At 42.5% G+C, this 21,680-nt stretch overlaps 1 protein-coding gene and 1 pseudogene across 1 annotated transcript; both read right to left on the reverse strand.

The window, feature by feature from the left end:
- Positions 1-592: 592 nt before the first annotated feature.
- CIDEA (cell death-inducing DFFA-like effector a) lies at positions 593-16,815 on the reverse strand. The gene is made up of 5 exons (XM_006909222.2): positions 16,778-16,815; positions 10,508-10,652; positions 9,579-9,725; positions 3,022-3,203; positions 593-1,052 (listed from the first exon to the last, which is right to left on the reverse strand). Exons 1-5 carry the CDS (start codon positions 16,813-16,815, stop codon positions 905-907), a joined length of 660 nt encoding a protein of 219 aa, XP_006909284.1. The 3' UTR covers positions 593-904.
- An 818-nt stretch (positions 16,816-17,633) lies between these two features.
- Positions 17,634-17,752, reverse strand: LOC112477622 (annotated as a pseudogene).
- Between the last annotated feature and the right edge of the window lie 3,928 nt (positions 17,753-21,680).

Genomic DNA, 21,680 nt, shown 5'->3' on the forward strand with positions numbered 1-21,680 from the left:
TGCCAACTCAGAGAAAAACAGGACCAGGAGTTGGAAAGATAGATTCCTGGACACTTTCTTTGAGTGCCTGTATCTGCTGTGCCTTCAGTTAGAGCCACTACTGCTGTTCTTGGCTGCCTCTTAGCTTAGGGCAGCCTGGGTCAGAGTTCTGTCACTTGTAACCAAGGGCCTCGAGTGAGAACACAGGCAACAATTAGGAAGTGAAGACATGATCCACTAGTATTAATGTATCAGGTCTAGGTTTCAAGCAGTTTTTTTTGTTTTGTTGTTATTGTTGTTATTTGTTGTTTTGTTTTGTTTTGTTTTGTTTTAAGAAAAAGGTTGAAAATGCTGCTTGGAGACCTTCCATCAGTTTTTGGGTCCCTTTGGAGCTCATTTGGGACTTACACATTAAAAAAAACAACCCATAGTCACATTTAACAGCTCCTTAATTCTGCTGTACCACATACTAGTAAAGACTTAAAAGTGATTATATCTGTTAGCAGAAGATTTCTGGCTGAGTTTTGCTTCTCTATGAAAGGTTTTATTTATTTTTTTGGAAGATGAAAGAGACACCAGAAATTATTACACATATCAAAAGTAACTCCTGTGATCAATTTATTTCAAGAGGTGAGGAGCCAAAAGGGCCTAATGTATGTGCATGTTGCTCCTTAGCCACCCAAGACATTCCTGATCTTGGGCCCCTACATGTCTCCTTCCCTCAGGGCCTCTTGCTGCACAGACCTCATGTTGTGTGCCATCAAACCCCTTTCTTTTCACCCCAGTGTCACTCCTGAGCAGAAGTGATGGACAGCCTACAAGTGCATGTGTATATTGTGCATAAGGGAACGTAAGCATCTTGAAAATTTGTCATTTGAGAGGGAACGAATGGGTCAAAGCCGGCTGAGCCCCTCAAAGTGCAACTCTATCCAATCTTGAATTTCTGCCTGGAGTGTAGCCTGGGAGAAGACTGTTCTTCTGTGTCATCTAGCACTCGGAGCATGTTCTTGCCTGTGTAGATGAGAAACTGTCCGGTCACTTGGGCAGCATGGGACAGGAACCGTAGCAGGCTCCTGCAACAGAGGGGACAAAGGCATGCATCAGGCTTGGAGTTCTGGGCCAGTAAGGAACAGAGGGCACGAGAAATCTTCACAACCCTCCCCCCGCCCCACCAAATATGTGCTCAGAGCAGGCCATGCTTACATCCCCTGATCCCCACTGGGCTCTCTAACACAGATGCTGACTGGTGAGGTCTGCGTCAGAGCAGGGACTCTGCATTTCCGGTGAGCTCCCAGGTGACACTGATGCCACTGACCGGGACTACCCTTCCACTAGCCACTTCCCAATGTGGCCTGTTGCTCAGCAACTGGAAAGTGCCGAGTCGGCAGACTGTTCTCCTGAGTGTACACACTATGTCCTATCCTTCAGCCACTTGCTTATTCTGGTGCCTTGAGTGTGTGGGGCTTGTTACTGAAATCAGTCAAATCGGGTGTGAAAGGAGAAGTCAGGCTGAAGAAATGTCTTACAAAAACTGAAATCGTAACCCTATGACCAGTTAGCTTAAGGGGCTGGGACATCCCAACTTGACTCTACTGTGGCATCTACATCCTAAGATTGAGTCTGGCAATTGTGTTATTTCAGACTAAGAAAGTGACTCTAACTAAAAATCTTATTCCCTACTAAGTCCAAAGCTAAAGGGTTTCATTTCAGTTTTAAAGGTTGTCACTTCATAAGAAACCCAGCCCCAGCACTGGTTGGGACAGCCCTCTGCTCCTGGCATCCCAGAAAGGACCCTTGGTAGGCAATGGCTTTGATTTGGGAATCTTTGTGACTTCTGTGGCTATTTGAGAGTCAATATTTCAACACTAGGACAATAACAGTTGTCTAGGAGTCAGCTGCTGATGATTCTAAGTAGGAAATGGAGGCCACACAGAAGCTACAGCCAAGCTGACCTAGTGTTGGGGCCTGGAGACCCATTAGAGGAGAGCAGCCTCATTTCCAAAGCCTTTTCCCTCCTGGTGCTCTAGGAAGATCAGAGCAGGCTCCTGGGACAGAAGAGAGAATGAGCCAGTGCCCTGAGGGAAGTAGGCAGGCCGCTGCCCAGAGGGGCTATGCAGAGAGCACTGGAGTCAGCAGTTGCAATCTTTTTAGACCAGCTTCAAGACCTTCTGCCACTGTCAGTCTCTCCTTCCATCCATCCCTCCACAGAGAATTAGTGCTGTAGAGGATCAATGGCAAATTAACTGGAGGGCTAGATACAGGTGTATTTGGAGCCTTTGTAATGATGAAGAACTTTGAAGCAACCTTCTCCTTTAAAAGATGCTGAAATCAAGCCTCAGAGAAATTAAGTAACCTGTTAAAGGTCACACAGCTTGTTGCTCAGAGGCAAGGCTGGGAGAGACTGCAGGTATCTCTCTCAGTCCAGGGTTCGGTTGCAGGGTGTCCATCCTGGTTATACACATGGAGTGTTTCTGGTGAACATACAGAATCTGTTCATACAGGTTGGGGTATGCATTAGGGATCTGTCTTCTATAGGCTTCCCTGTAATGCTATGCAGCCAGCCCAGCCCCAGCCATGCTCCCATGCCACTTTACCACTAGCTTCAAGTTAGCAGTAATACAGAAATACATGCAAAATAGTACCTAGGTTTGGGTGGCTACTCTGTTCAAACCAAGTCAGAATCTCCACAGCTCTGGTTTTAATGTCACCGCTTAGAATTAAGGTTTAAAATTGCACAGCCCTAGTTTTTAAGAGAAATTTGGTTCTTTAAATTTATTAGATTTTTGTTTCCATTAAGTATTTAATGGTCTTTGGAGGGAAAAAAAGTATATTTTGGCTCAAGACTTTCTGTTTTCTGAAATATGTCTGGCATAAGAGTTAAACTTCTGTACAACAATGTGAATTAGAGTGAACAACTATGAGTCACATCAGGGCCTCCTCGAGGCTCAGGCCTGGGATTGCAGAAGAGCAAGCTGAGAACGGGCCACTAGACCATGCTGTGTGCAGTTACCAGACCCTAAAGTTGACCCCGAAGTCTGTTACCTCAGCAAGGCCTTGAGCCCTGTACACCGGAAGTCATAGGACACGGAGTACATCTCATACATGGTGGCCTTCACGTTGAGGCAGCCAATGACATCCTTGGGACTCAGCTTATACAAGTCGAAGGTGATTCTTGCTATTCCTGATTTCTTTGGCTGCTGGCGAGCGGGGATGCAGTTACTACCCTAGAAGAGTGACAGGAGGAGGAGACTTAAGAAGCATCCTACCTATGACATACAAATCCTGTAATTCTGGTTTTATGCTAGTTTTGACTGTCGGTTTAAAATCCATTAGGGACTAAGCTGCTAATTATTAATGTTTTTAGCAGAGCAATATTCTTATACTGTTACCATGTCCAAACCCATAAGAAAGTATTCTTCCTTCATCTTCCTTGAGTTTAATGACTCAGCCTGACCGTGATTCAGCTTTGGGGCCTAGGTTTCAATACCCAGGGATCAATGAATGGCTGTGTTGTTGACACATGATATTGGGAGACACTCACCCTGGTCACTGAAGGCCACCATGGTTACTTGATTGACATGGACAGTCTCATGACTATGACATGGTCTGCTTAAAGAGAAGCCGGCAGCATTATTTCCATTTTATAAGAGGCTTCTGGGCAGAAAGTTTCAGAATCACATGGCTACAGTAAGGGGCAGTATGAGAACTTTCCCAGGGCTTCCTCTATTTTCTAGTAACTACCCTGGATGAAAGTTGACTTCTTGGAGACACCAAAGCTGTTTGATTACACTATCTACTCTCAGTGTACCTGAAACATCACAGACCCTTTAGGTTGGGAGAAGAAAGTCAAAGACCTTTATAAGTCTCCCAGTTTATAAACAGTTTATAATCTTCCCCACCAAAATCATTGAAGGGACAAGAAGAGAGCTGTCTCAGGGCACAAATACCAGGTCAGGAGATAATCTTCCTGTGGGTTTGCTCCAGGAAGGGATCTTGTGGCATTCAGGATTCAAAGTTACATAAACCAATAGGATTACTAACTCTCAGGAACCTCTGGGGTTGGGAATAGTTGAGTTTACGAACATTAAATTCATAATGACAATGATATTTGAAGTTAAAACATAAATTCTCCTAAAAGTAACCAAACCCTAGAGTCACTCTTCTTTCTTCTCACATGAAACAGAGCCAAGAGAGATTCTGGTCGTTGCCCATTGTTTAATGCACAAGAAGTCCTTGGCCTCTTTACTTTAGAGGGCATAAGCTCTCCATTATTTAGGAAACGTTGTTTTTAAAAATCAAAATTATAGAATCAAAAGAGATTTTCACATATAATCCTGCTACAACCCTTGTTTATCGCCCCATGTTCCTCTGCTATATGAAAAATTTATCTTACTTTCTCGAAATGTCTTCCTTAAGTCTTGGTCTTAAATCAAAATCAACATGCACTTACAAAGTTAATCCGTTGATGATCTAACACTGGAGTTCTATAATCTGCTGACTAAGGAAGAAGGAAAAGACTGTCTCTGAGCCCTCTTCCAGAAAGTGCTTTAAGAGCTACTTCCTCACAGGCTCTAAGGCATTTAGACTGAAGAAGGGAGACCTCTGGTGGCTATTTCTCAGCAGGACATTCTCAAGTCAAATAAAATTGGCTTCACTGGTAAAAACACCTCCAAGTTGGGTAGGACCTATAATCAGCTGTGAGGTGCCTATTTCCTACCCAAAGGAAGATGGTTGAAAACTGGAAGACAAGAGAAGACTCCAATCCCAAATCACATGTTACTCAGGCAGCTACTAGACTGAAATGGCCTTAGGCTCCTCCTTGAACCGTCACATAGCAGACTTATTTGTATCCATTGCACCCTATCACTACTCTAAACTTTAGCTGGGTATCCCAGCATCCACCCATTCTGGGGGCTTATACGTATCACATATTAACCAACTCCCCTTAGTAACTAAATGTCTCATATACAAAACAAACACAAACAAACAAACAAACAAACAGAAAATAAGATCCTGTCTGAATTAGTTTCCTGTGGCTGCTATAACAAATTATCACAAATTTAATGGCTTAAAACAACACCAATCTATTCTCTCACAGGTCTGAAGGTTGGGAGTCCAAAATGAGACGGCAGGGCTGGTTCCTTATGGAGGCTGCAGCGAGGATTGGTTTCCTTGCCTTTTCTGGCTTCCAGAGCGGCTTGCATGCCTTGGCTTGTGGCCCTTCCTCACATTATTCCTTCTCTTTTTCTGCTTCTGGCCCTTACTCTGGCCCTTCTTCATCCCCCTTAAAAAGACTCTGTGCTTACCTGTCCCACTGGGTAATCCAGGATCATCTCCCTATCTCAAGAGCTTTAACTTAATTACATCTGCCAAATCCTTTTTGTCATGTAAAGTAACACATTCACAGCTTCCAGGATTAGGACAAGGACATATTTGGGGGCCATTATTCTGCCCTCAAACAAGAAGCAGTACAGTCCAAGATTGTCTTTTAAAAGATTTATCTAATCGACCCCACGATCTTCCAATATACTAGCATAATCATTTATTTTAAAGATATATATATACATAAATATGTATATTTAATTTTATGCTTTTTATACTGGTTTGTAGTTTTTCTTCTCTAGTTAGAAAATTCTGTTATGAAGTATTTGACATGTATAGAAGTGTACATATATGTAAAAATAAGGAATAATAAGATGATCGATATACCCATTCCACATAAAACAAAACATTATCACCCCTCTGTGTCTCTCCAAATTATGTTCCTCTACCTCCCAAGAGGAAACCATCTAAGTTGTGCATAATTCCCTTACTTTTTTAGCCATGTGTATCTTAAACATTATGTAGCTAATTTTATATATTTTTCAGTTATCTATAAATGGTTAAATGCTGAGGTTTCTAAGTGTGGTTTAGAGGCACCTGGGGGATCCTGAGACCCTTTCTGGGGATTGAGAAATCAAAACTATTTTTATAAGAAACACCAGGATGCAATTTGCCTTTTTGTTCTCATTCTCTCACAAGTAGTACATTTGGAAAATCTGCATAACTCAGTGAACCAATATTTTCTAAAGGATCAATGCACGATGTTACAAAATCATCCCTGCCAAAAAGATCCATTAAAGTACTAGACTGACCCATGGATTCCAATGTCACAGAGGAGGCAAACTTCACAGGTATGCCTTCAGATTCCACACTGCAGCCAGCCTTTATACAACCAGCACTTGTCGAGTTTTGGTGTAGTATCAGAGGAGAATATCCTCAGTGATCTGGAAAGACCATTAAAATAATCTTTCCTTTTCCAACTACATAGATATGTGAGATCATATTTTCTTCACATACTTCCAACAAAACAATATATTACAACAGATTGAATACAGAAGCAGATATGAGAATTTAGCTGTCTTCTATTAGATGAGGCATTAAAGAGATTTACAAAAATGTAAAACAATGTTATGCCTCATTAAATATTTTTTGTTTTGAAAAATAGTTATTTTTAATAAAAATATATGATTTCTGTTAACTTGTGTTGGGTTATTATTTTTAACGAAATAATATATTTTTTAAATTTATCAATTTTAACTTTGATTATGTGAAATATATATACCTATAGCTTATACTTTCTCATCCTTGGCACTCTGACATTTGGGGCCAGATAATTCTTCATCATAGGGGCTGTCCTGTGCATTGTAGAATATTTAGTAGCATCTCTGGTCTCTACCCCCTAGATGCCAGTAGTGTATCCCTGCCCCAGCTGTCACAACCAAAAAGGTCTTCAGACATTGCTAAATGTTCCCTAATGGTCGAAATCATCCCCAGTTGAGAACCTCTGATTGATGAATATCAACAGATTCTATTGATATGATCCACATAAACATAAGCTATTTGGGTCTTTATTAATTTTGAAAAGTATAAAGGAAGATCAAAAAGTTTGAGGACCACTTGTTAAATGTATTATTCTGCCATGTTTTCACTCAACATAGTTGATCAGATTTATCCATATAGATGTCTGTATCTGTACTTCATGCATTTTCACAGCAGTTTATAAACATCGAATGTTGTATATTCCATTCAATGTATATACAACAATGTGTTTATGCATATTTACATAGAAGCATGTGGCTGGGTATCATGTGCTGGGTATATATGTAGAAATGGACGTGCTCAGTTCAACTCTATGGGATAAAGACAAGTTGTTTTACATAGTTATTAGTGGGAGCATAAGAAAGTTCATTGCTCCATATCTTAAATATGGAAAAAATTTAAAAGCCTAACAATAATGGTGTAAAAGGGTGTCTTATTGCGGTCTTAACTTGTTTTCCTAGTCACCAATGAGATTGAGCATTTTCCTATGATTTATTATCCATTCTACAAATGCCTGTCTATTTTTTGTTCATTTTAATATTGGCTTGTCTGTTATTGCCATTATTGATTTGTGTGATTTCTTTAAATTTGCAGAATACTAATCCTTTGTCGGGTTATGTTGAAAACATCTTCTCCCACTTGTGGCTTTTGTTTTACTTCTTTTATAGTATCTTTTGATGAACAAAATTCTTAATGGAGTTGAATTTATCATTTAAAAAAATGGTTAATGTATTGCATCTTGTTTAAAAAATTAATGCACTGAGTATGCCAAATAGACATTAGATCGCCTCAGTCATGTCTCCAACTTCCTTCCTGTTTTCCACCTTTCTCTTTTTGTGTTACATTGCAGGTATCTTCTTTAGACCTGTCTCCCAGGTCTTTTATTAGCTTTAGTCCTGTCCAAGTCTTCATTTATTTTAATTGCTAATTTTTCATTTCCAGAAATTCTATTTGATTCTTCCAAGTCTCTCTCTCTTTTTAAATTTTCTCTTATTCCTTCTTACTTTAGATTACTTTTTATATTTCTTTGAACATTTTAAATATACTTATTTTACACTGATGATTCAAATCTGAGTTCTTTACAGGCCTGGCTTTGTTAATTCCGCTTACTCTCACATTCAGAGTCCTTATGTTTTATGTTTTATTGTGAACTCACATTTGTTGGAACTTTAGGAATGAAAATTCTTTGAGGCCTGGGTCAAATTCATTTTGAGCCTATTTGCTTCTACTAGTTATGTGGAGGCACATCAACCCTGGATCACTGGGACTGGAAGGAGAGGTTATTTGAATAAAAAGAATTCAATGAGTAACCTCCTTCCACTGATGTTCCCTCCCTGGGTCTCTGTAAACTAAACTCTCAGCTTGGGTGATTTTGGAATCAAGAGTCCCTAAAACCTCATGAGAGCAGGTGTCCCACAGATTCCCAGAAGAGAACTTGCTAAGATTCTTTGCTTTATGTGGGCATCTCTAACCTGACCTCCACTTTCTTTTAACCTAAGACTTTGTCTCCTGTCCTCCCAGCATCCTTCAAAACTGAAGCCCTTAACTTCCTTAAGAAGAAAAAACATACATCAAAAACAGGAATAAAGAATGGTAACAACTACATTCCTATCAATAAGTACCTTAAATGGAAAAGAATTAAGTGCTCCAACCAAAAGACAGAGTGGCTGAAAGGATAAGAAAACAAGATCCCTACATATGAAAAGGAAGGAGATGGAAAAAGATATAGCTTTGTGGACCTAGAAGATATTTAAATCAGACAGAGAAGGATAAACATTATATGATTTCACTTATATGTGGAATCTAAGGAATAAAAAGAACAAACTATCAAAAACAGACTCAAAAATATAGTGGACAATTTGGTGACAGATAGAGGGGAGGGGAGTTGGGGGGGTGGGAGAATGGGGTGAAGGGTTAAAGAAGTACAAATTAGTAGCTGATGGATGGTCATGGGAGCATGGCATTGGGAATGCAGTTAGCATTAATATGTTGGCTTGGAGGAGGGTCAGAGGAGGGAGGGAGCTATTGGGGGAAACATTTTATGAACTATATAGATGTCTAACCAATGTACTGTATACTTGAAACTAATTAAAATAAATAAATTTAAAATAAAATAAATAAAACCATGTCTAAAAAAAAAAAACCAAAACCCTTAGTCACTGAGGTCAGTGGATGCCTGCAGGTGAGAGGCTCACAGGTGAGACATCAGTGTTTACTTTCCTCTGTGGATTCCGGCTCCCATAAAATCTTTGGCTTCTGAGGATTTCTCTTTCTTGGGTATATAAAAATGTTTTAATATTTTGCTTTACATTTTTAGTAGGAGGGTTTTCCAAGATATATAATGCATAGTTTCCACAGAAGTAGAAGCCCCTATTCTATCTCTTTACTTTTCTAAATCACTATATTCATGCACACCCCCCTACTTAATTTCCTTGGCTATGTTAGCTTCCCAGCCTCCTAAGGACAGAGTCAGTGAATTGTCAACAACAAGGCTTTAACAAGATCTATAGCTACTCACTGGCCAAAACTTGTCCCTCAGAATTCTTTGCTCTAAACCATACAGCCCAAGTTCACAAAGATGCTACATTTCCTAAAAATACTTATAAGAATCCCTTTGAAGGTGGTAGATCTAGTTATTAGATAATATAAAGGATATATTTAGAAAGTGAGCAAGTCAGCACCAAAATAGGAAATTCACTTTTGCAGGTGAAAAGTCTACCCAGTAGCTGTTTGCTTACCGGTGTCCACTTCTGTCCTTTTTCCAAGATCATGAAATGTGTGTTGTCTCCTAAGGTCTGAAAGAACTCTTCTGTGTCTACCACGGTGCCATCTTCCTCCAACACCAAAGTGACCAGCCCACTGGTGATAAGTAGGGCGTCCAGGGTCTAGGTTAGCAACACATTAGAGACATGGAATGAAGCAGGAAATGCCATTTTGACTGCTCACAGCCATTGATTACATTATAGTTTCAGAAGAGCTGGCTGATTTTGATAAAATTTTAATGGTCAAGATATATCTTAATTGGTATGATTCAGTCTTGGCTTGGAAAAAGAGAAGTTAAGGTTTTTAAGGGACTTATCTTCTTCAGAAATTTCAATGACATGAGATTACATTTAATAATATTTACAGTTTCTAAAATTACCTACTTATTTCAACCAATAAAAATTAAAATCCTACAATATGATATTTAAGAAGCCTGAGTCTCACGTGGCGTATTGGAACGTTTCTCTTGTTTCAGAGCCTGTATGTTAGACTCTCACATCTTGTTTCTGTGGGTGTCTGTGTCTAGGTTATGTCTCCATGAGATTCTTCCTTATTTGATCATCTAGGACACTTTTAGATTAAGGAATATTCTTCCCTGGCCTTTATAACAAAGAACAGATTTCCAAAGTCTGCTGCTTCTCTATATTCTCTCTTATCAAAGAAACAAAGCTACATTATTAACTGATTACTGTTTTTAAGGTTTTTGTCTTTATACCTAAATTGTTTATTGTAAAGAAATGAAATATTGTTTCCTTTCATTCTTTTATTGTCCTTTAACGACTTAGAAATGGCCCCCTCAGACTCTCCAAGGCCAAGACATGGACATTTCTGTCTCTACACTGGCTTAGCACCAAAGACCCTGTGTCTTCTGAGGACCGGTGAGAAGCTCTGCAGCCCGTGGTACCTTGCTGAGGAGCTCCTTCAGACTGCTTGCCATCACCCCTCTCCGGCTGCTTCTGTTGTGGTTGGAGACTCGGAAAGGGCGAGCCGAATGCATGAGGGGAGTAAGCAAGACTCTTTTTGTCTGTGATCCCATAAATGTCAGGGGCCTAGAAATGGAGGAGAAAAGTAAAAAATATATTTGACATTACTTTTTACAGAGAGTCTTTAAGAAGAGGTTTGAAATACAAGCTTCACTTGCTTGAAAGCCGCTCACCTCCTGCTGGGTGGCCCAGTTCCTAACAGGCCATGGACCAATACTGGTTCACGGCCTGGGGGTTGGAGACCCCTGTTTTAAACCAACATGCAAGAAGTTCTCTAAAAATGACTCTGCAAGGGGAAACAGATAGGCCTTGCTGGTGGCACTAGAAGGTGGTTCTTTTGGGGGACCAGTTTAGCAACACATAAAGAGCTTTCACCCAGGACTGTGGACTTTATTTTATTTAAGAATATATCCATAAATAAATAATTCAAAAGAATATAAACAGAAATTAGCAATGTTTCAGGTAGATCTTGCTTCAGGCTGGGTGCTGTGATAAGTGACACATGACCTTATTTAATCCCCATAACCCCAGAGGGACTAGCACCTGGTGTTGTCCTGTTTCCACACTGACCTATTTCAGGTGCTCAAATAGTTGTTGACAATTTAGACAAATGCTTGTACAGTGAGATTCCAGAGAATGACCCAAAGGACAACCTTTTAGAAGATACAAAGTGAGTCTATCACTGCTTTCTGACACTTATAACAGATTAACCCAATGAAGGCTAAGATTCTAGAGAATATCCATACTGTTTTCAAATGCCTATCACCTAGGATTTAGCACTTTATTTTCACACACACACACATACTGTCATTTATTTATCTATGCTTTATTTCCCAACTATTTCCCATTAGAATTTCCTTATGGACAAAGTCTTCTTTGTTTATCTCCCATAATACCTACCTTAGTGCTAGGCATGGAACTTTTATATAGTATGTTGTTTAACTTGAAGCTCTATAAATGGACACAATTCAATGACTTATCAGTAATTTGCTACATGAACAACTGATAGTATCCTAATGAACCAGCTCTCAGACATAGGTTAATTTCATGCTACCAGCAGTTTCAGGAGGTCCCCATAGTAGTGAGTGTCTGTGTCTCATCCTTATGGCATGAGCAAGAAGAGTCTAGCTTGAAATATATTCAGCCAGCATCACATTAATGCCTCAGAAGTGCTCACATCTGAGCACTTGCTATGGCCAGCGATGTATTAGTTCTTTATATATGTCAACTAATTATCGTAACCTTAGAAGGAAAATATTACTCATTTCTCAGAGTGGTTTCTCAAGGGGACTTAGTTAATAAGGAAAAGAGGTAGGACATCATCTTTCTGAACCTCAAACCTCAAGCAGTAAACAGCAGTCGGAAGCACTGTGAGGAGGAGCTGCTTTATGGCTGAAGGGATAGCAGTGTTCTCTGTTCATATCCTCAGTGCCTTTCCCTTTATGCCACCACAGTCACTGCACACTTGGTTTCCAGGGAGGCAACTGCAAAGGGATTGCGCCAAGTCAGTGATCTCTAACGCGGGCTCCCCATCAGAATGACAAGAGATCCACGGAGTAAATCAGAGCCTGAATTGACGCAGCTGTGGGCCTGGCATCAGCCTCTAACCCTTGGCCCTGGTTCCAAGCAGTTACACCAAATTCCTCAGTTACACAACACAACGAACAAGGTGCCCACATTCTGCTGAGCTGCTACTACAGAGAATTCACTCACAGTCTCATCCCTCATGACTTGGTAGACAGGGCAGCGAGGATTACCCATATTATGCTTTACATTTAGAACCTGATTTTGTTCTCAATCTTGTCATAGCATCTGAAACTTAAACTCACTGGCAAAGTTCCTATGAGGAGATAGATATGAGTTCCACTCTGTTTCAGACACTATATATTAGCACATTGCCTAATAACTCTATAAGACAAGTATTACAGATGAGGAAAACTGAGACTCAGGGCATTAAGAAACTAATAAGGTCAGAGTTAGCAAGTGCTAGCACAGGGGTTTGAATCCAGCTCCTGCTTTTGCACCACAGTGCCTATTCTACCAGGTGCAAACCCTCCTATAGTAGAGGGGACCCTGGACCTTCACCGGCAAGAGCCTCTCCTCCAGAGCAGGAAGACATTGCCATTGCCCATGAGACCTTCCAGAATCTATGTCTACTGAGGCCAGAGTCTGTCTGTACATTACTTCCCCACAGCACCTAGGTCCCCATTGGCATGTGATCTACTTACTGAGTAAAAAATAGACTAGAATAAAATCAGAGAAATGGGAGAACAAAGTTCATGTCTTAGAATCTTAGGTGGTTAATGGCACACCGCGTGGGCACGAACAGCTTTGACCTAGTTAGCTGTAGTCCCGTATCCCTTCATTGGCTGCAAATGCTCATACTTTAGGAAGCACCAATGCTCCAGTGACCTAGCACAGCCGATTGTATAAAGTTCTTATTGTCTTTTAACCTCTGACAAGATAAGTGCTTGCAGTCATTTTTGGTCCTCCCTCTTCACACTGCCCTCAAGATAGTCATCCTTGATAAAAAAGGACACTGAGTTTATTCTTTTTCTTCTCTGTTATGTTTCTTAACCAAGAACCAATTGTTAGAGAAAAGTCTTATGGAGCACACATTAAAAAAAATCTTTGAAGACATGAAAATTAAATGTTGCCATTTTTTTCAAGAAACAGGATGAGTAATTTGATGTGTCAAATTATATAAAATCAGAACTATCATATACATCATAAAAAGGGGTTATGAAATTTTACATACACTAAACCTATCTAACAAATACTGTATGAGTACTGAATATGCCCAGCTAAATGAACAGCAGGGTTAAATAGCTAGCTGCATGAACAAAGCAATATATTAATCCAACTCACTTTTGGTCTTCTTAATAGAATAATTTATGTCACTGGCCATTAGCACAATGCCTAAAACGTGTTGCTATCTCCCCCTGTCTGCCCCAATTTCTTAATGTATCGATGTTGAAATGGGAGTGCTGAGAAGCCTTAGGATTCTGCTTTTAGATATACCACTCATCAGTCACCTAGAACTCCTGGGAAAGTGCAGATGATCCTATGAAGCAGGAAGGGAAATAGCTCACTAAAAGGGACAAAAAACAAGGAAACAGCTGTTCCAGGAAATAGATTACTTCGGGGAAATCAAGACAATAAGAGAAGTCGGACTTCATAGAGTTGAAAACTGTGAAGCGGCATATTTCCCAGAAGTGAGGGAAACAGAGAGTCTTTGTATTTTTCCCTGTGGGAACCAAGGAGTCCTCAACTTATAAAAGTGTGTGAAATAAAACAACAAACACAGACTGACAGTGGACGTAAACTTTACTCCAATAAAACAAAGCTAACCCCCACAGATCATAAGAAAGCATCTTTATAAGGCACCCTATGGACTGATGTTTATTCTGAAAGTGCTGGAGGAAAAGGCAGGCCCAGGAACAAGGAAGGTCTCTCTGAGCCAAAGAGAAACATTTTGGTGTCAGCAGCGATGAGGTGGCTCTATACGGCTGGATAAGATACTACTCAGAAACTATTCAGAGTGAAACGATGACTGAGGGAACCCCACATTTCATCACTAGGTGAAAAAGGAGGAACCCATATGAAGTAATTAAGCATAGACAGAGATAGGATATAAGTCAACTAACTATAGCCAAAACTAAGAGTGACAATGAGAATGTTAGGAAGGGAAGTGGTGATGGCAAATACAGAAATGCAGAGAAATAAGGTGGCTTGGGAAGTATTTGTCAGCCCTGGCTAGGTCTCCATGAGCCTCAGGGATATAGTTGTAGAAAACTCAATTCGTTGCTTGTGCTGAAATGACAGCTAGACAAAACCTAGAGTTCCTTGCTCAAGAAAAGGAAAGATGTAAATAGCTACAAAAATGGCCATTTTGCACAAAATATAATACATCAACCTTATAACAACTTCAAGGTTGGCATGAATGTTATCACTGAGGGGACACAAAGACAGAGCAGACTTTGTTTGGGACAACACACACAATGGTGGACATCCTTGAAGTCCAGAGTGTGCGAAGAGACCTCAGGCTGCTTTCGTTTTGACTAAGGCCTCTAGTGATTACAGATGATTAAAAAACTAACAACTGTTTAAAATTTGATAATTGCTTACACGTAACTGATCGTTAAAAAATGATATGCACAGTGATTAAGTTACTTTCTTGGCAAAATGCAGTTATTTACTAAGAAAAGACAGAATTAGGACAAACTCTACCAGCCAGTTTAAATTAAGGGGCACTAAGAGGAGAGAAAATTCCCGCAAGACCAAAATTAACTAATGCACCTTGCCTGCGGCTCACACAGATCTTCACTGTGAACATGGTTTTAAAGAAGGGCAGAAGGGAAGAAAAGTGTGTTCCTTTCAACAAATATTACAGATTGTTTTCTCCCAGTTTAGTTTGGAAGCAGGTAGATTCCAAAGAATTATAGCAGCTCAGTTTGGAAGCAGGTAAAATTTTCAAAGAACTACAACAACAGTGTGTCCCAACAAATAGTCACTCATACCTACAGCTTGCCAAGCTCAAAAGAAAAGTGTTTCAGGAGATTATATGTTTCCTTATGTTTCGATTTACCAACATTTATTTTATCAGGGAGTTGCTTCTGTCACACGCTTAACCCTGTGAAAACCTTGCACAGACAGATTTTAAATTTTGGGACACTGTTGTAGGGGTCAGGTGTAAGGGTAACGTCAGCCTTTATTCTGCAGGTGTTGCCTTCTGCTCCAGGCAAAACCAGAGGAGTAGGTGCTCTCTACCTATCAGCCTACCAGCCCCTCAGTGTTCAGGGGAACTTGGAGAATGGGTATTTGTATGGCCATGGGAGGAAAGTTTGGAGGATGCACTCCAAACTGTTCAGTTACCCTGGGAATGAGAGTGTGGAGTGGGTGGCACTGGAAGAAGAAAAGCAGGAAAGAAATCAAGGGCTTTACCTTTATGCTTAAACCATTTTAGGGAAGATGCATGAATCAAATCTGTTTTTCTCCCTGGGATTCCACTGCTTGACTTAGCTTTTGTTTTTGTTTTGAAAGAGAAAACCAGTGCTGTCCCAACTGATCACCTTTACATTTTGGCAGCTATTTTTTTAGCCTCAGGTTTTAGACACAGTCCCCTTTAAGAACCCAAGTCCAGAAGTCTATATAGGTCACACTAGTTTCATAAAGGATTCTCTCCTTTTTACCTACCCTGTCCCTCCACCCCTCCGTACAAAGGGGATTCGTCACCTGCATTTTAAAGTACTCAAGGGCCTCTCTATCCTCTTTGAAATATTTTGAAGATCTTCAGAGAAACACGATTCCTCCCTTAAATCTATAAAGTTTCTGTCATGCAAGATCTTTAGGTTCTTACCAAAAAGGATTGGTTGGTATGTCAGGATGTGAAATGAACCCAGGAAGGGGAAAGGAATGTTGCCAGGCCTTCGACCACACATCGTATCACGAGGAGCGGGGCAAAGAGGCTGCGGGGTCCGCGGGTCCCTGGTTTTTCCGTGGGCAGAGTCATCGCCTTCGGGTGCGGCGAAGATGAGGAGGGCGTCCTCTCAAACACTCCCTTACAAACCCGAGTGGGCTCAGCGAGTAGGGGTAAGGGAGTTTTCAGTGCCCGAAGCACCCTCGGGATCAGCCTATCCTCCACTTGGAGCCCGGAGCCCAAAGCGCGCGTTTCCCGCAACCGGTATGCGTAAGCCGCCCGGAGCCGCCAGAGTCCCCACCAGCTCCCCTCCCTGCGCCCCAGCTCGCGTCGTGATTCGCACGACCCCGGGAAGCCCTGCCTAGGCACGATGCCCTGAGTTCCCGAGATGGCATTCTTATTTGCACTCGCGGCTGCGGCTATAGCAGGCAAGAGATGTTGCCCCTTTCGCATCACCGCCACATCTGTTACGCGAACGACCTCGGCACCTGCCGACAGCCGGGGGAGCGGGAGAAGACTCGCGGCTGTTCGGGCTCTGCCTACCCGGCTGGCCCGCGGCGTGGGCGCCCGGTGTGTGGGTGAGTGCGCCGGGACCCCGGCCTCGGGGAGCTCCGGGATGCGGGGCGCACGCGGAGACTGGGCGCAGGAGGGAAAGGGATGTGGGGCTCACGCGAGTGCGGGGCGCAGGCGGAGGGGGGCGCTCTGGGGCGCGGGGTGCGCTGATCGCTCGGGGGCACAGGCGGGGTGGTGAGCCTGGCAAGCGCGCACTCGCCTGATGAGGGCTCCCGCGTAGTCCCGGGCAGTCTCCATGACTCAGGTCACCTTGTAAGAGCGGCCTGTCCCCGTGCGCGCGGCCTCTTAAAGTGCCTCCGCCCGCCCCGCCCCGCCCCGCCCCGGCCAGCTGGCTAGCTGTGGCCTGACAGCTCAGGGCAAGGACCTTGGTCATGGGCTCGCCTCTGCCGAAGGTCGCGGCTTAGGGTTCTGAGAGAGCGCCGGGGTCCGCACCCCTTCGGGCCCCCTCGAGGCGGGCTGCAGAGAACAGACAGTATCCACGACCCTGGAACTCCAGATGCTCTGTAGGTCATTTGATGGTCGCATGTCAGCATGTTTGCCTTGCATTTTCTGGACGTTGGGCAATATGGCTTTGGCTGTGGAAAGGCGTATGTGTAATTTTAAACTCAGGCCACAGGTGGGAAGATTGAGGCTCAAGATGTGTGCATTAGTGACCTCCAAACTACTCCCAGTCGGACGCTGAGGCTGCAGCCCCTGACGCCCCTCTCGGAGTTCCGCTAACCAGCTGGTTTCTTACAGAGGTGAAGACATTGTTGCAGACACTTGGACGCGCAGCCCTTCAGGTTCTCAGAGGCACCTTGGCCTTACCATTAAGCTGCTTCTCGGGCTGTACCATGGGCGTTTTGGGGGCAGTAAGAAAGGCATTCAGAATGGAAGGGTAAAGGAACCAATTGGACTTCATTGACAATCTTTTAGCTACAGGTAAAGGACTTTCTCAGAGCAAGGAAGAAGAGAGGGAACCGAGTCATGGCTGAGGGGGATTCTATCCACATCATGCTTGCTCAGATGACCATATAGGAAGATGCAGTTCAGCATGTTTTATTTATTTATTTAATCGCCTACAGCACCTGATATTCCTAGGTGGTCTCCCATCCACGTACTAACCAGGCCCAACCCTGCTTAGCTTCTGAGATCAGAGGAGATTGGGGGCGTGGAAGGTGGCATGGTGGTAGACAGTTCAGCATATTTTAGACCTCTGAAAGAGTGGGGTAACTCTTGTTAGGAGATTCAATAGAGCTCTTAATTACAAAAATGAAGCAGAAGTCTCTTGAGCAGGTTAAGGATTGGAACAGTCTCAATTCCAGCCTTTTAAATGGTGTAAACTCTCTGGGATAGAAATTTTCTAGTGCATACTCTCCTGCACATATCAGGTGATTTGTTTTACAAATTATTAGCGACTGCTGACTGCTTTTGTGAACCATGTTTCAAAGAGCTGTAGCTTGACCTGAAGCTTGCTTTTTCTGATTCAACTTGATGTCAGCACATTGACTTGATCGCTTAAATCATGCCTCCCTTCTGACTGCCCTCCTTCTCAGTCGAACTCTCAGAAACAAACACACACACTTCTTCCCTTTCAGGGCTGCTGGTGCCAACAATGTTGACTTGCAGGAACATTGAGGCAAAAAGCAATTTTCTTCCAGATTCCCGAACCCCATGGGGCCTGCAAGGAGCTACCCAGAGCTCACAGAGTGGGTATTTCCTGAGAGAGCCCCTTGGGCTGAACAGAGCCTTCAGAGATGGACAGAGCCTTCAGAGATCATTTGCTGCCCCTCCACTGACACCCTGGTGTGGCCTGAATGTGTGTCCTTTTGCCCCTACCAATTCGTATATTGAAATCCTAATGATCAATTTAATAGTATTAGAAGGTGGGGCCTTTTGGAGGTGCTTAAGTTGTGAGAGTGGAGCCTACAGGAATGGGAGTAGCACCTTATAAAAGAGGCTCCAGACAGATACTTAGGCTCTTCTGCCATGTGAGGAGACAGTGAGAAGACAGCCAGCTATGAACCAGGAAGAGCGCCCTCACCAGAACATGACCATGCTCGCACCCTGATCTTGGACTTTCAGCCTCCAGAACTGTGAGCAATAAATTTCTGTTGTTTCATAAGCCACTCAGTCTGTAGGATTCTGTTAGAGCAGCTGGATCAGCCTAAGACACGCCCCCAATTTGACAGATGAGAAAATAGGTCCCGTCAATTGAAATCAACTCACCTTTTAAAAAACCTTTTATTGCAAAAAATTTCAAATATAAAGACTTAACATGGGCACCCCAGTGCCTGAATTCAACTGCTGTTAACATTTTGACATATTTCTTTGTTATTAATATATATTTTTATTTGAATCCCTTCACATAGATCCTTCAGCTTGCATCTCTGGAGAAATGAGAACATTCTCATATATACTGTAGTGACTTTCTCACTCCTAACAAAATCAAAATGATCTAGTAGCACCTAATATTCAATCTGTAGTCAAGCTCCCCAACCATTCTGATTTACTGACACCTTATGTATAAGGCACTATACGCATGTCCCAGATACAGTGTGTTGGATCTGTTTCATAGCAGTGAAAGTCAAGATTGCAAGTGATTCTCACATACCAATAACCAATCATGGCAATGGGTGCTATTTATTTACTTATTCCTAGAGCTTAGAGGGATGTCTGCATTAGAAGGCATTTAGTATAGGCTTGTTAAGGACTGACTAAATGATTGAGGTGCTATGCTAGCAGTAATATATGAAAGGAACAAAGTAATGAATTCTTCCCAAAGAGTATCCAGGAAGGCACAGGATGAGTGAGGTGAGTGGTGCATGGGGGTGGTTGTGACTATTCTGTCCTGCTTTTAGGAAGACCAAAGGCACAGAGGGACAGTAATGGTGTGTCTGGCAATGTGGTGTGTGTGTGTGTGTGTTGGGAGGGGGGTGATTCTAGAGGAGAATGATAGGAACCAGTTGGGCAGCCATGTCAGAGTGAATCTGCAGAGCTCTGAACGCACAGTGGGCATTGTTCTCAGTGGGGGAACGAACCAGGGTGTCATGGTGACCTATTCCAACAGATTCGCGAACATTCTGGGGATGGCATGGAGGCCAGACTGGGCCAGGGGAGTCTGTAGGTGATCCAAATAAATGAGTTCAGGGTCAGAGCTGGGCTCTGACAATAGGCATAGAGGGATGGGAGAAGCTAAGGAAGATTTCATAGGATGTGGTGAAAAACAAGCAGGGGAGTAGCTGAAGATGACTCCAATATTTTTAGTTCGGGGAACTGGAGAGGTGGCATGCCCTTAACTGAGATGAGAAATACAAGAAGGGAAGCAAGTTGTATTTGAGGTTGAGATTATGTTGAAACCCATGGGCCTGTGGCTCACACTGGACAGAGGTGTGTGGACCGGCATCTGGGGAGAGGCCCTAGTTGGAAGTCAATGCTAGTCAGCTACCTGCCTGCTCTTAAGTGGGATCTGTGTCTTACAAGCGGGTGGCTCACCCCAGGAGAGTGTCTGGGGAGAGAGAAGAGGGCAAGGCATGTTGTGTTTCAAACAGCTTGGCTGTAAAACTTGGCTGCTCCAGAAGGCCAAGAAGAAAATGGGTTAAGAGGCAGCACATGCCCAGCTGTGCTGGGAGGAAGCCTTTCCAGCACAATTCCATCTTCCAGCTCTCACACAAATAAACAAACTCCTTTCTCATTCAACACCATTTAGTACATCTTTATTCAGCAACCACAACCAAATCTAGCATTTAGTGTTTAATTCAGTCACCAATTGTTGACACAGTCCCTATAGAGTCTGTGTGCATGTCCCTCTGACACCGTGCCTCAAAGAGGACTTCCAGCATGTTGACCTTCCCAGCTCCCTGCAGCTGTCTATAGGGTTGATGCTACAGTTGGCTCATCTCCCTCTTCAAGGCAGGGCTTCCCCTGAATCCTCTGAGTCCTGACAGGTGGCTGACAGAGTGCATACTCTGGAGCACAGAGACCTGGGTTCCTAGCCTGGTTTTACCTCATTCCAGGGAGTGACCTCACCCAAGCCTCAGATTTTAATCTGTAAAAAAGGCACAGGGCTCTCTGTCTCATAGGGTGCGGGGAGAATCAAATCCTGTGAACAGAGGGCTGACCTGCCCCAGGGCCCAGACCAGAGTGAAGATCACAACGATGCAGGTGATGGACAGCTAGACTTTGGTTCCTAGCCAGAACAGAGTACCTGATATGGAAACAGCTTTTCATATGTGGGGGCTGGTTATGGAGAACATAGATGCCTAAGGGCAAAGGAACTTCAGCACCCATGTAATGTGATATCTATATTTTATGAACAAAGTGGATAAAACAGTGAATACTGGGTCCGAACCCTGGCTTTGCTACTTTCAGATTCTGTGACTGTGCAAATTTTCTTAAAAATTTTTTTTTTGTGAGCTTCAATGTCTTAATTTCTAATAGTCCCTGATGATCAGTGTTCCTTACTAACTCTCAATGGGTTGCAATGAGATAATGATTTTGAAATACATTGTAAACTGTCAAGCACTAGCAAGTGTTAGGTCTCCCCCCCACCCACCCCACGCCAACTTCATTGAAACATAATAGACAATCAGTTGCTGGTATTTACATTGTACATTTCAATGAGTTTTTTCAATTATAGTTGGCATACAATAACATACCAGTTTCAGTTGTACAGCATAGTGATCAGAGATCCACATAACTCGCAAAGCAATCACCCCACTTAATGTAGCCCCCCTCTTTCCCCTTACATATTTATTACAATGTTATTAACCACCTTTCCCATGCCACACTCTATATCTCCATGACTATTCTGCAACTATCCACTTGTACCTCTTAATCCTTTTGACATTCTCCCCTCCCATCTAGTAGTCCTCAAATTATTCTCTGTATCTATGAATTTATTTCCGCTTTTCTTGTTATTTATTTGTTCTTTAGATTCCACATGTACATGAAATCATGCGATATTTGTCTTTATCTTTCCCATTTCATTCAGCGCAATACCCTCTAAGTCTAGCAAGGCAATATCTTTCTCCATTCTCTTCTTTTTAGTCTGTGTGTGTCTTTTAATCTGAAGTGAGTATCTTGTAGACAGCATATGTAGGGGTCTTGTTTTCTTATCCATT

This window comes from Pteropus alecto, unplaced genomic scaffold (genome assembly GCF_000325575.1).
Source record: "Pteropus alecto unplaced genomic scaffold, ASM32557v1 scaffold233, whole genome shotgun sequence".
NCBI lineage: Eukaryota > Metazoa > Chordata > Mammalia > Chiroptera > Pteropodidae > Pteropus > Pteropus alecto.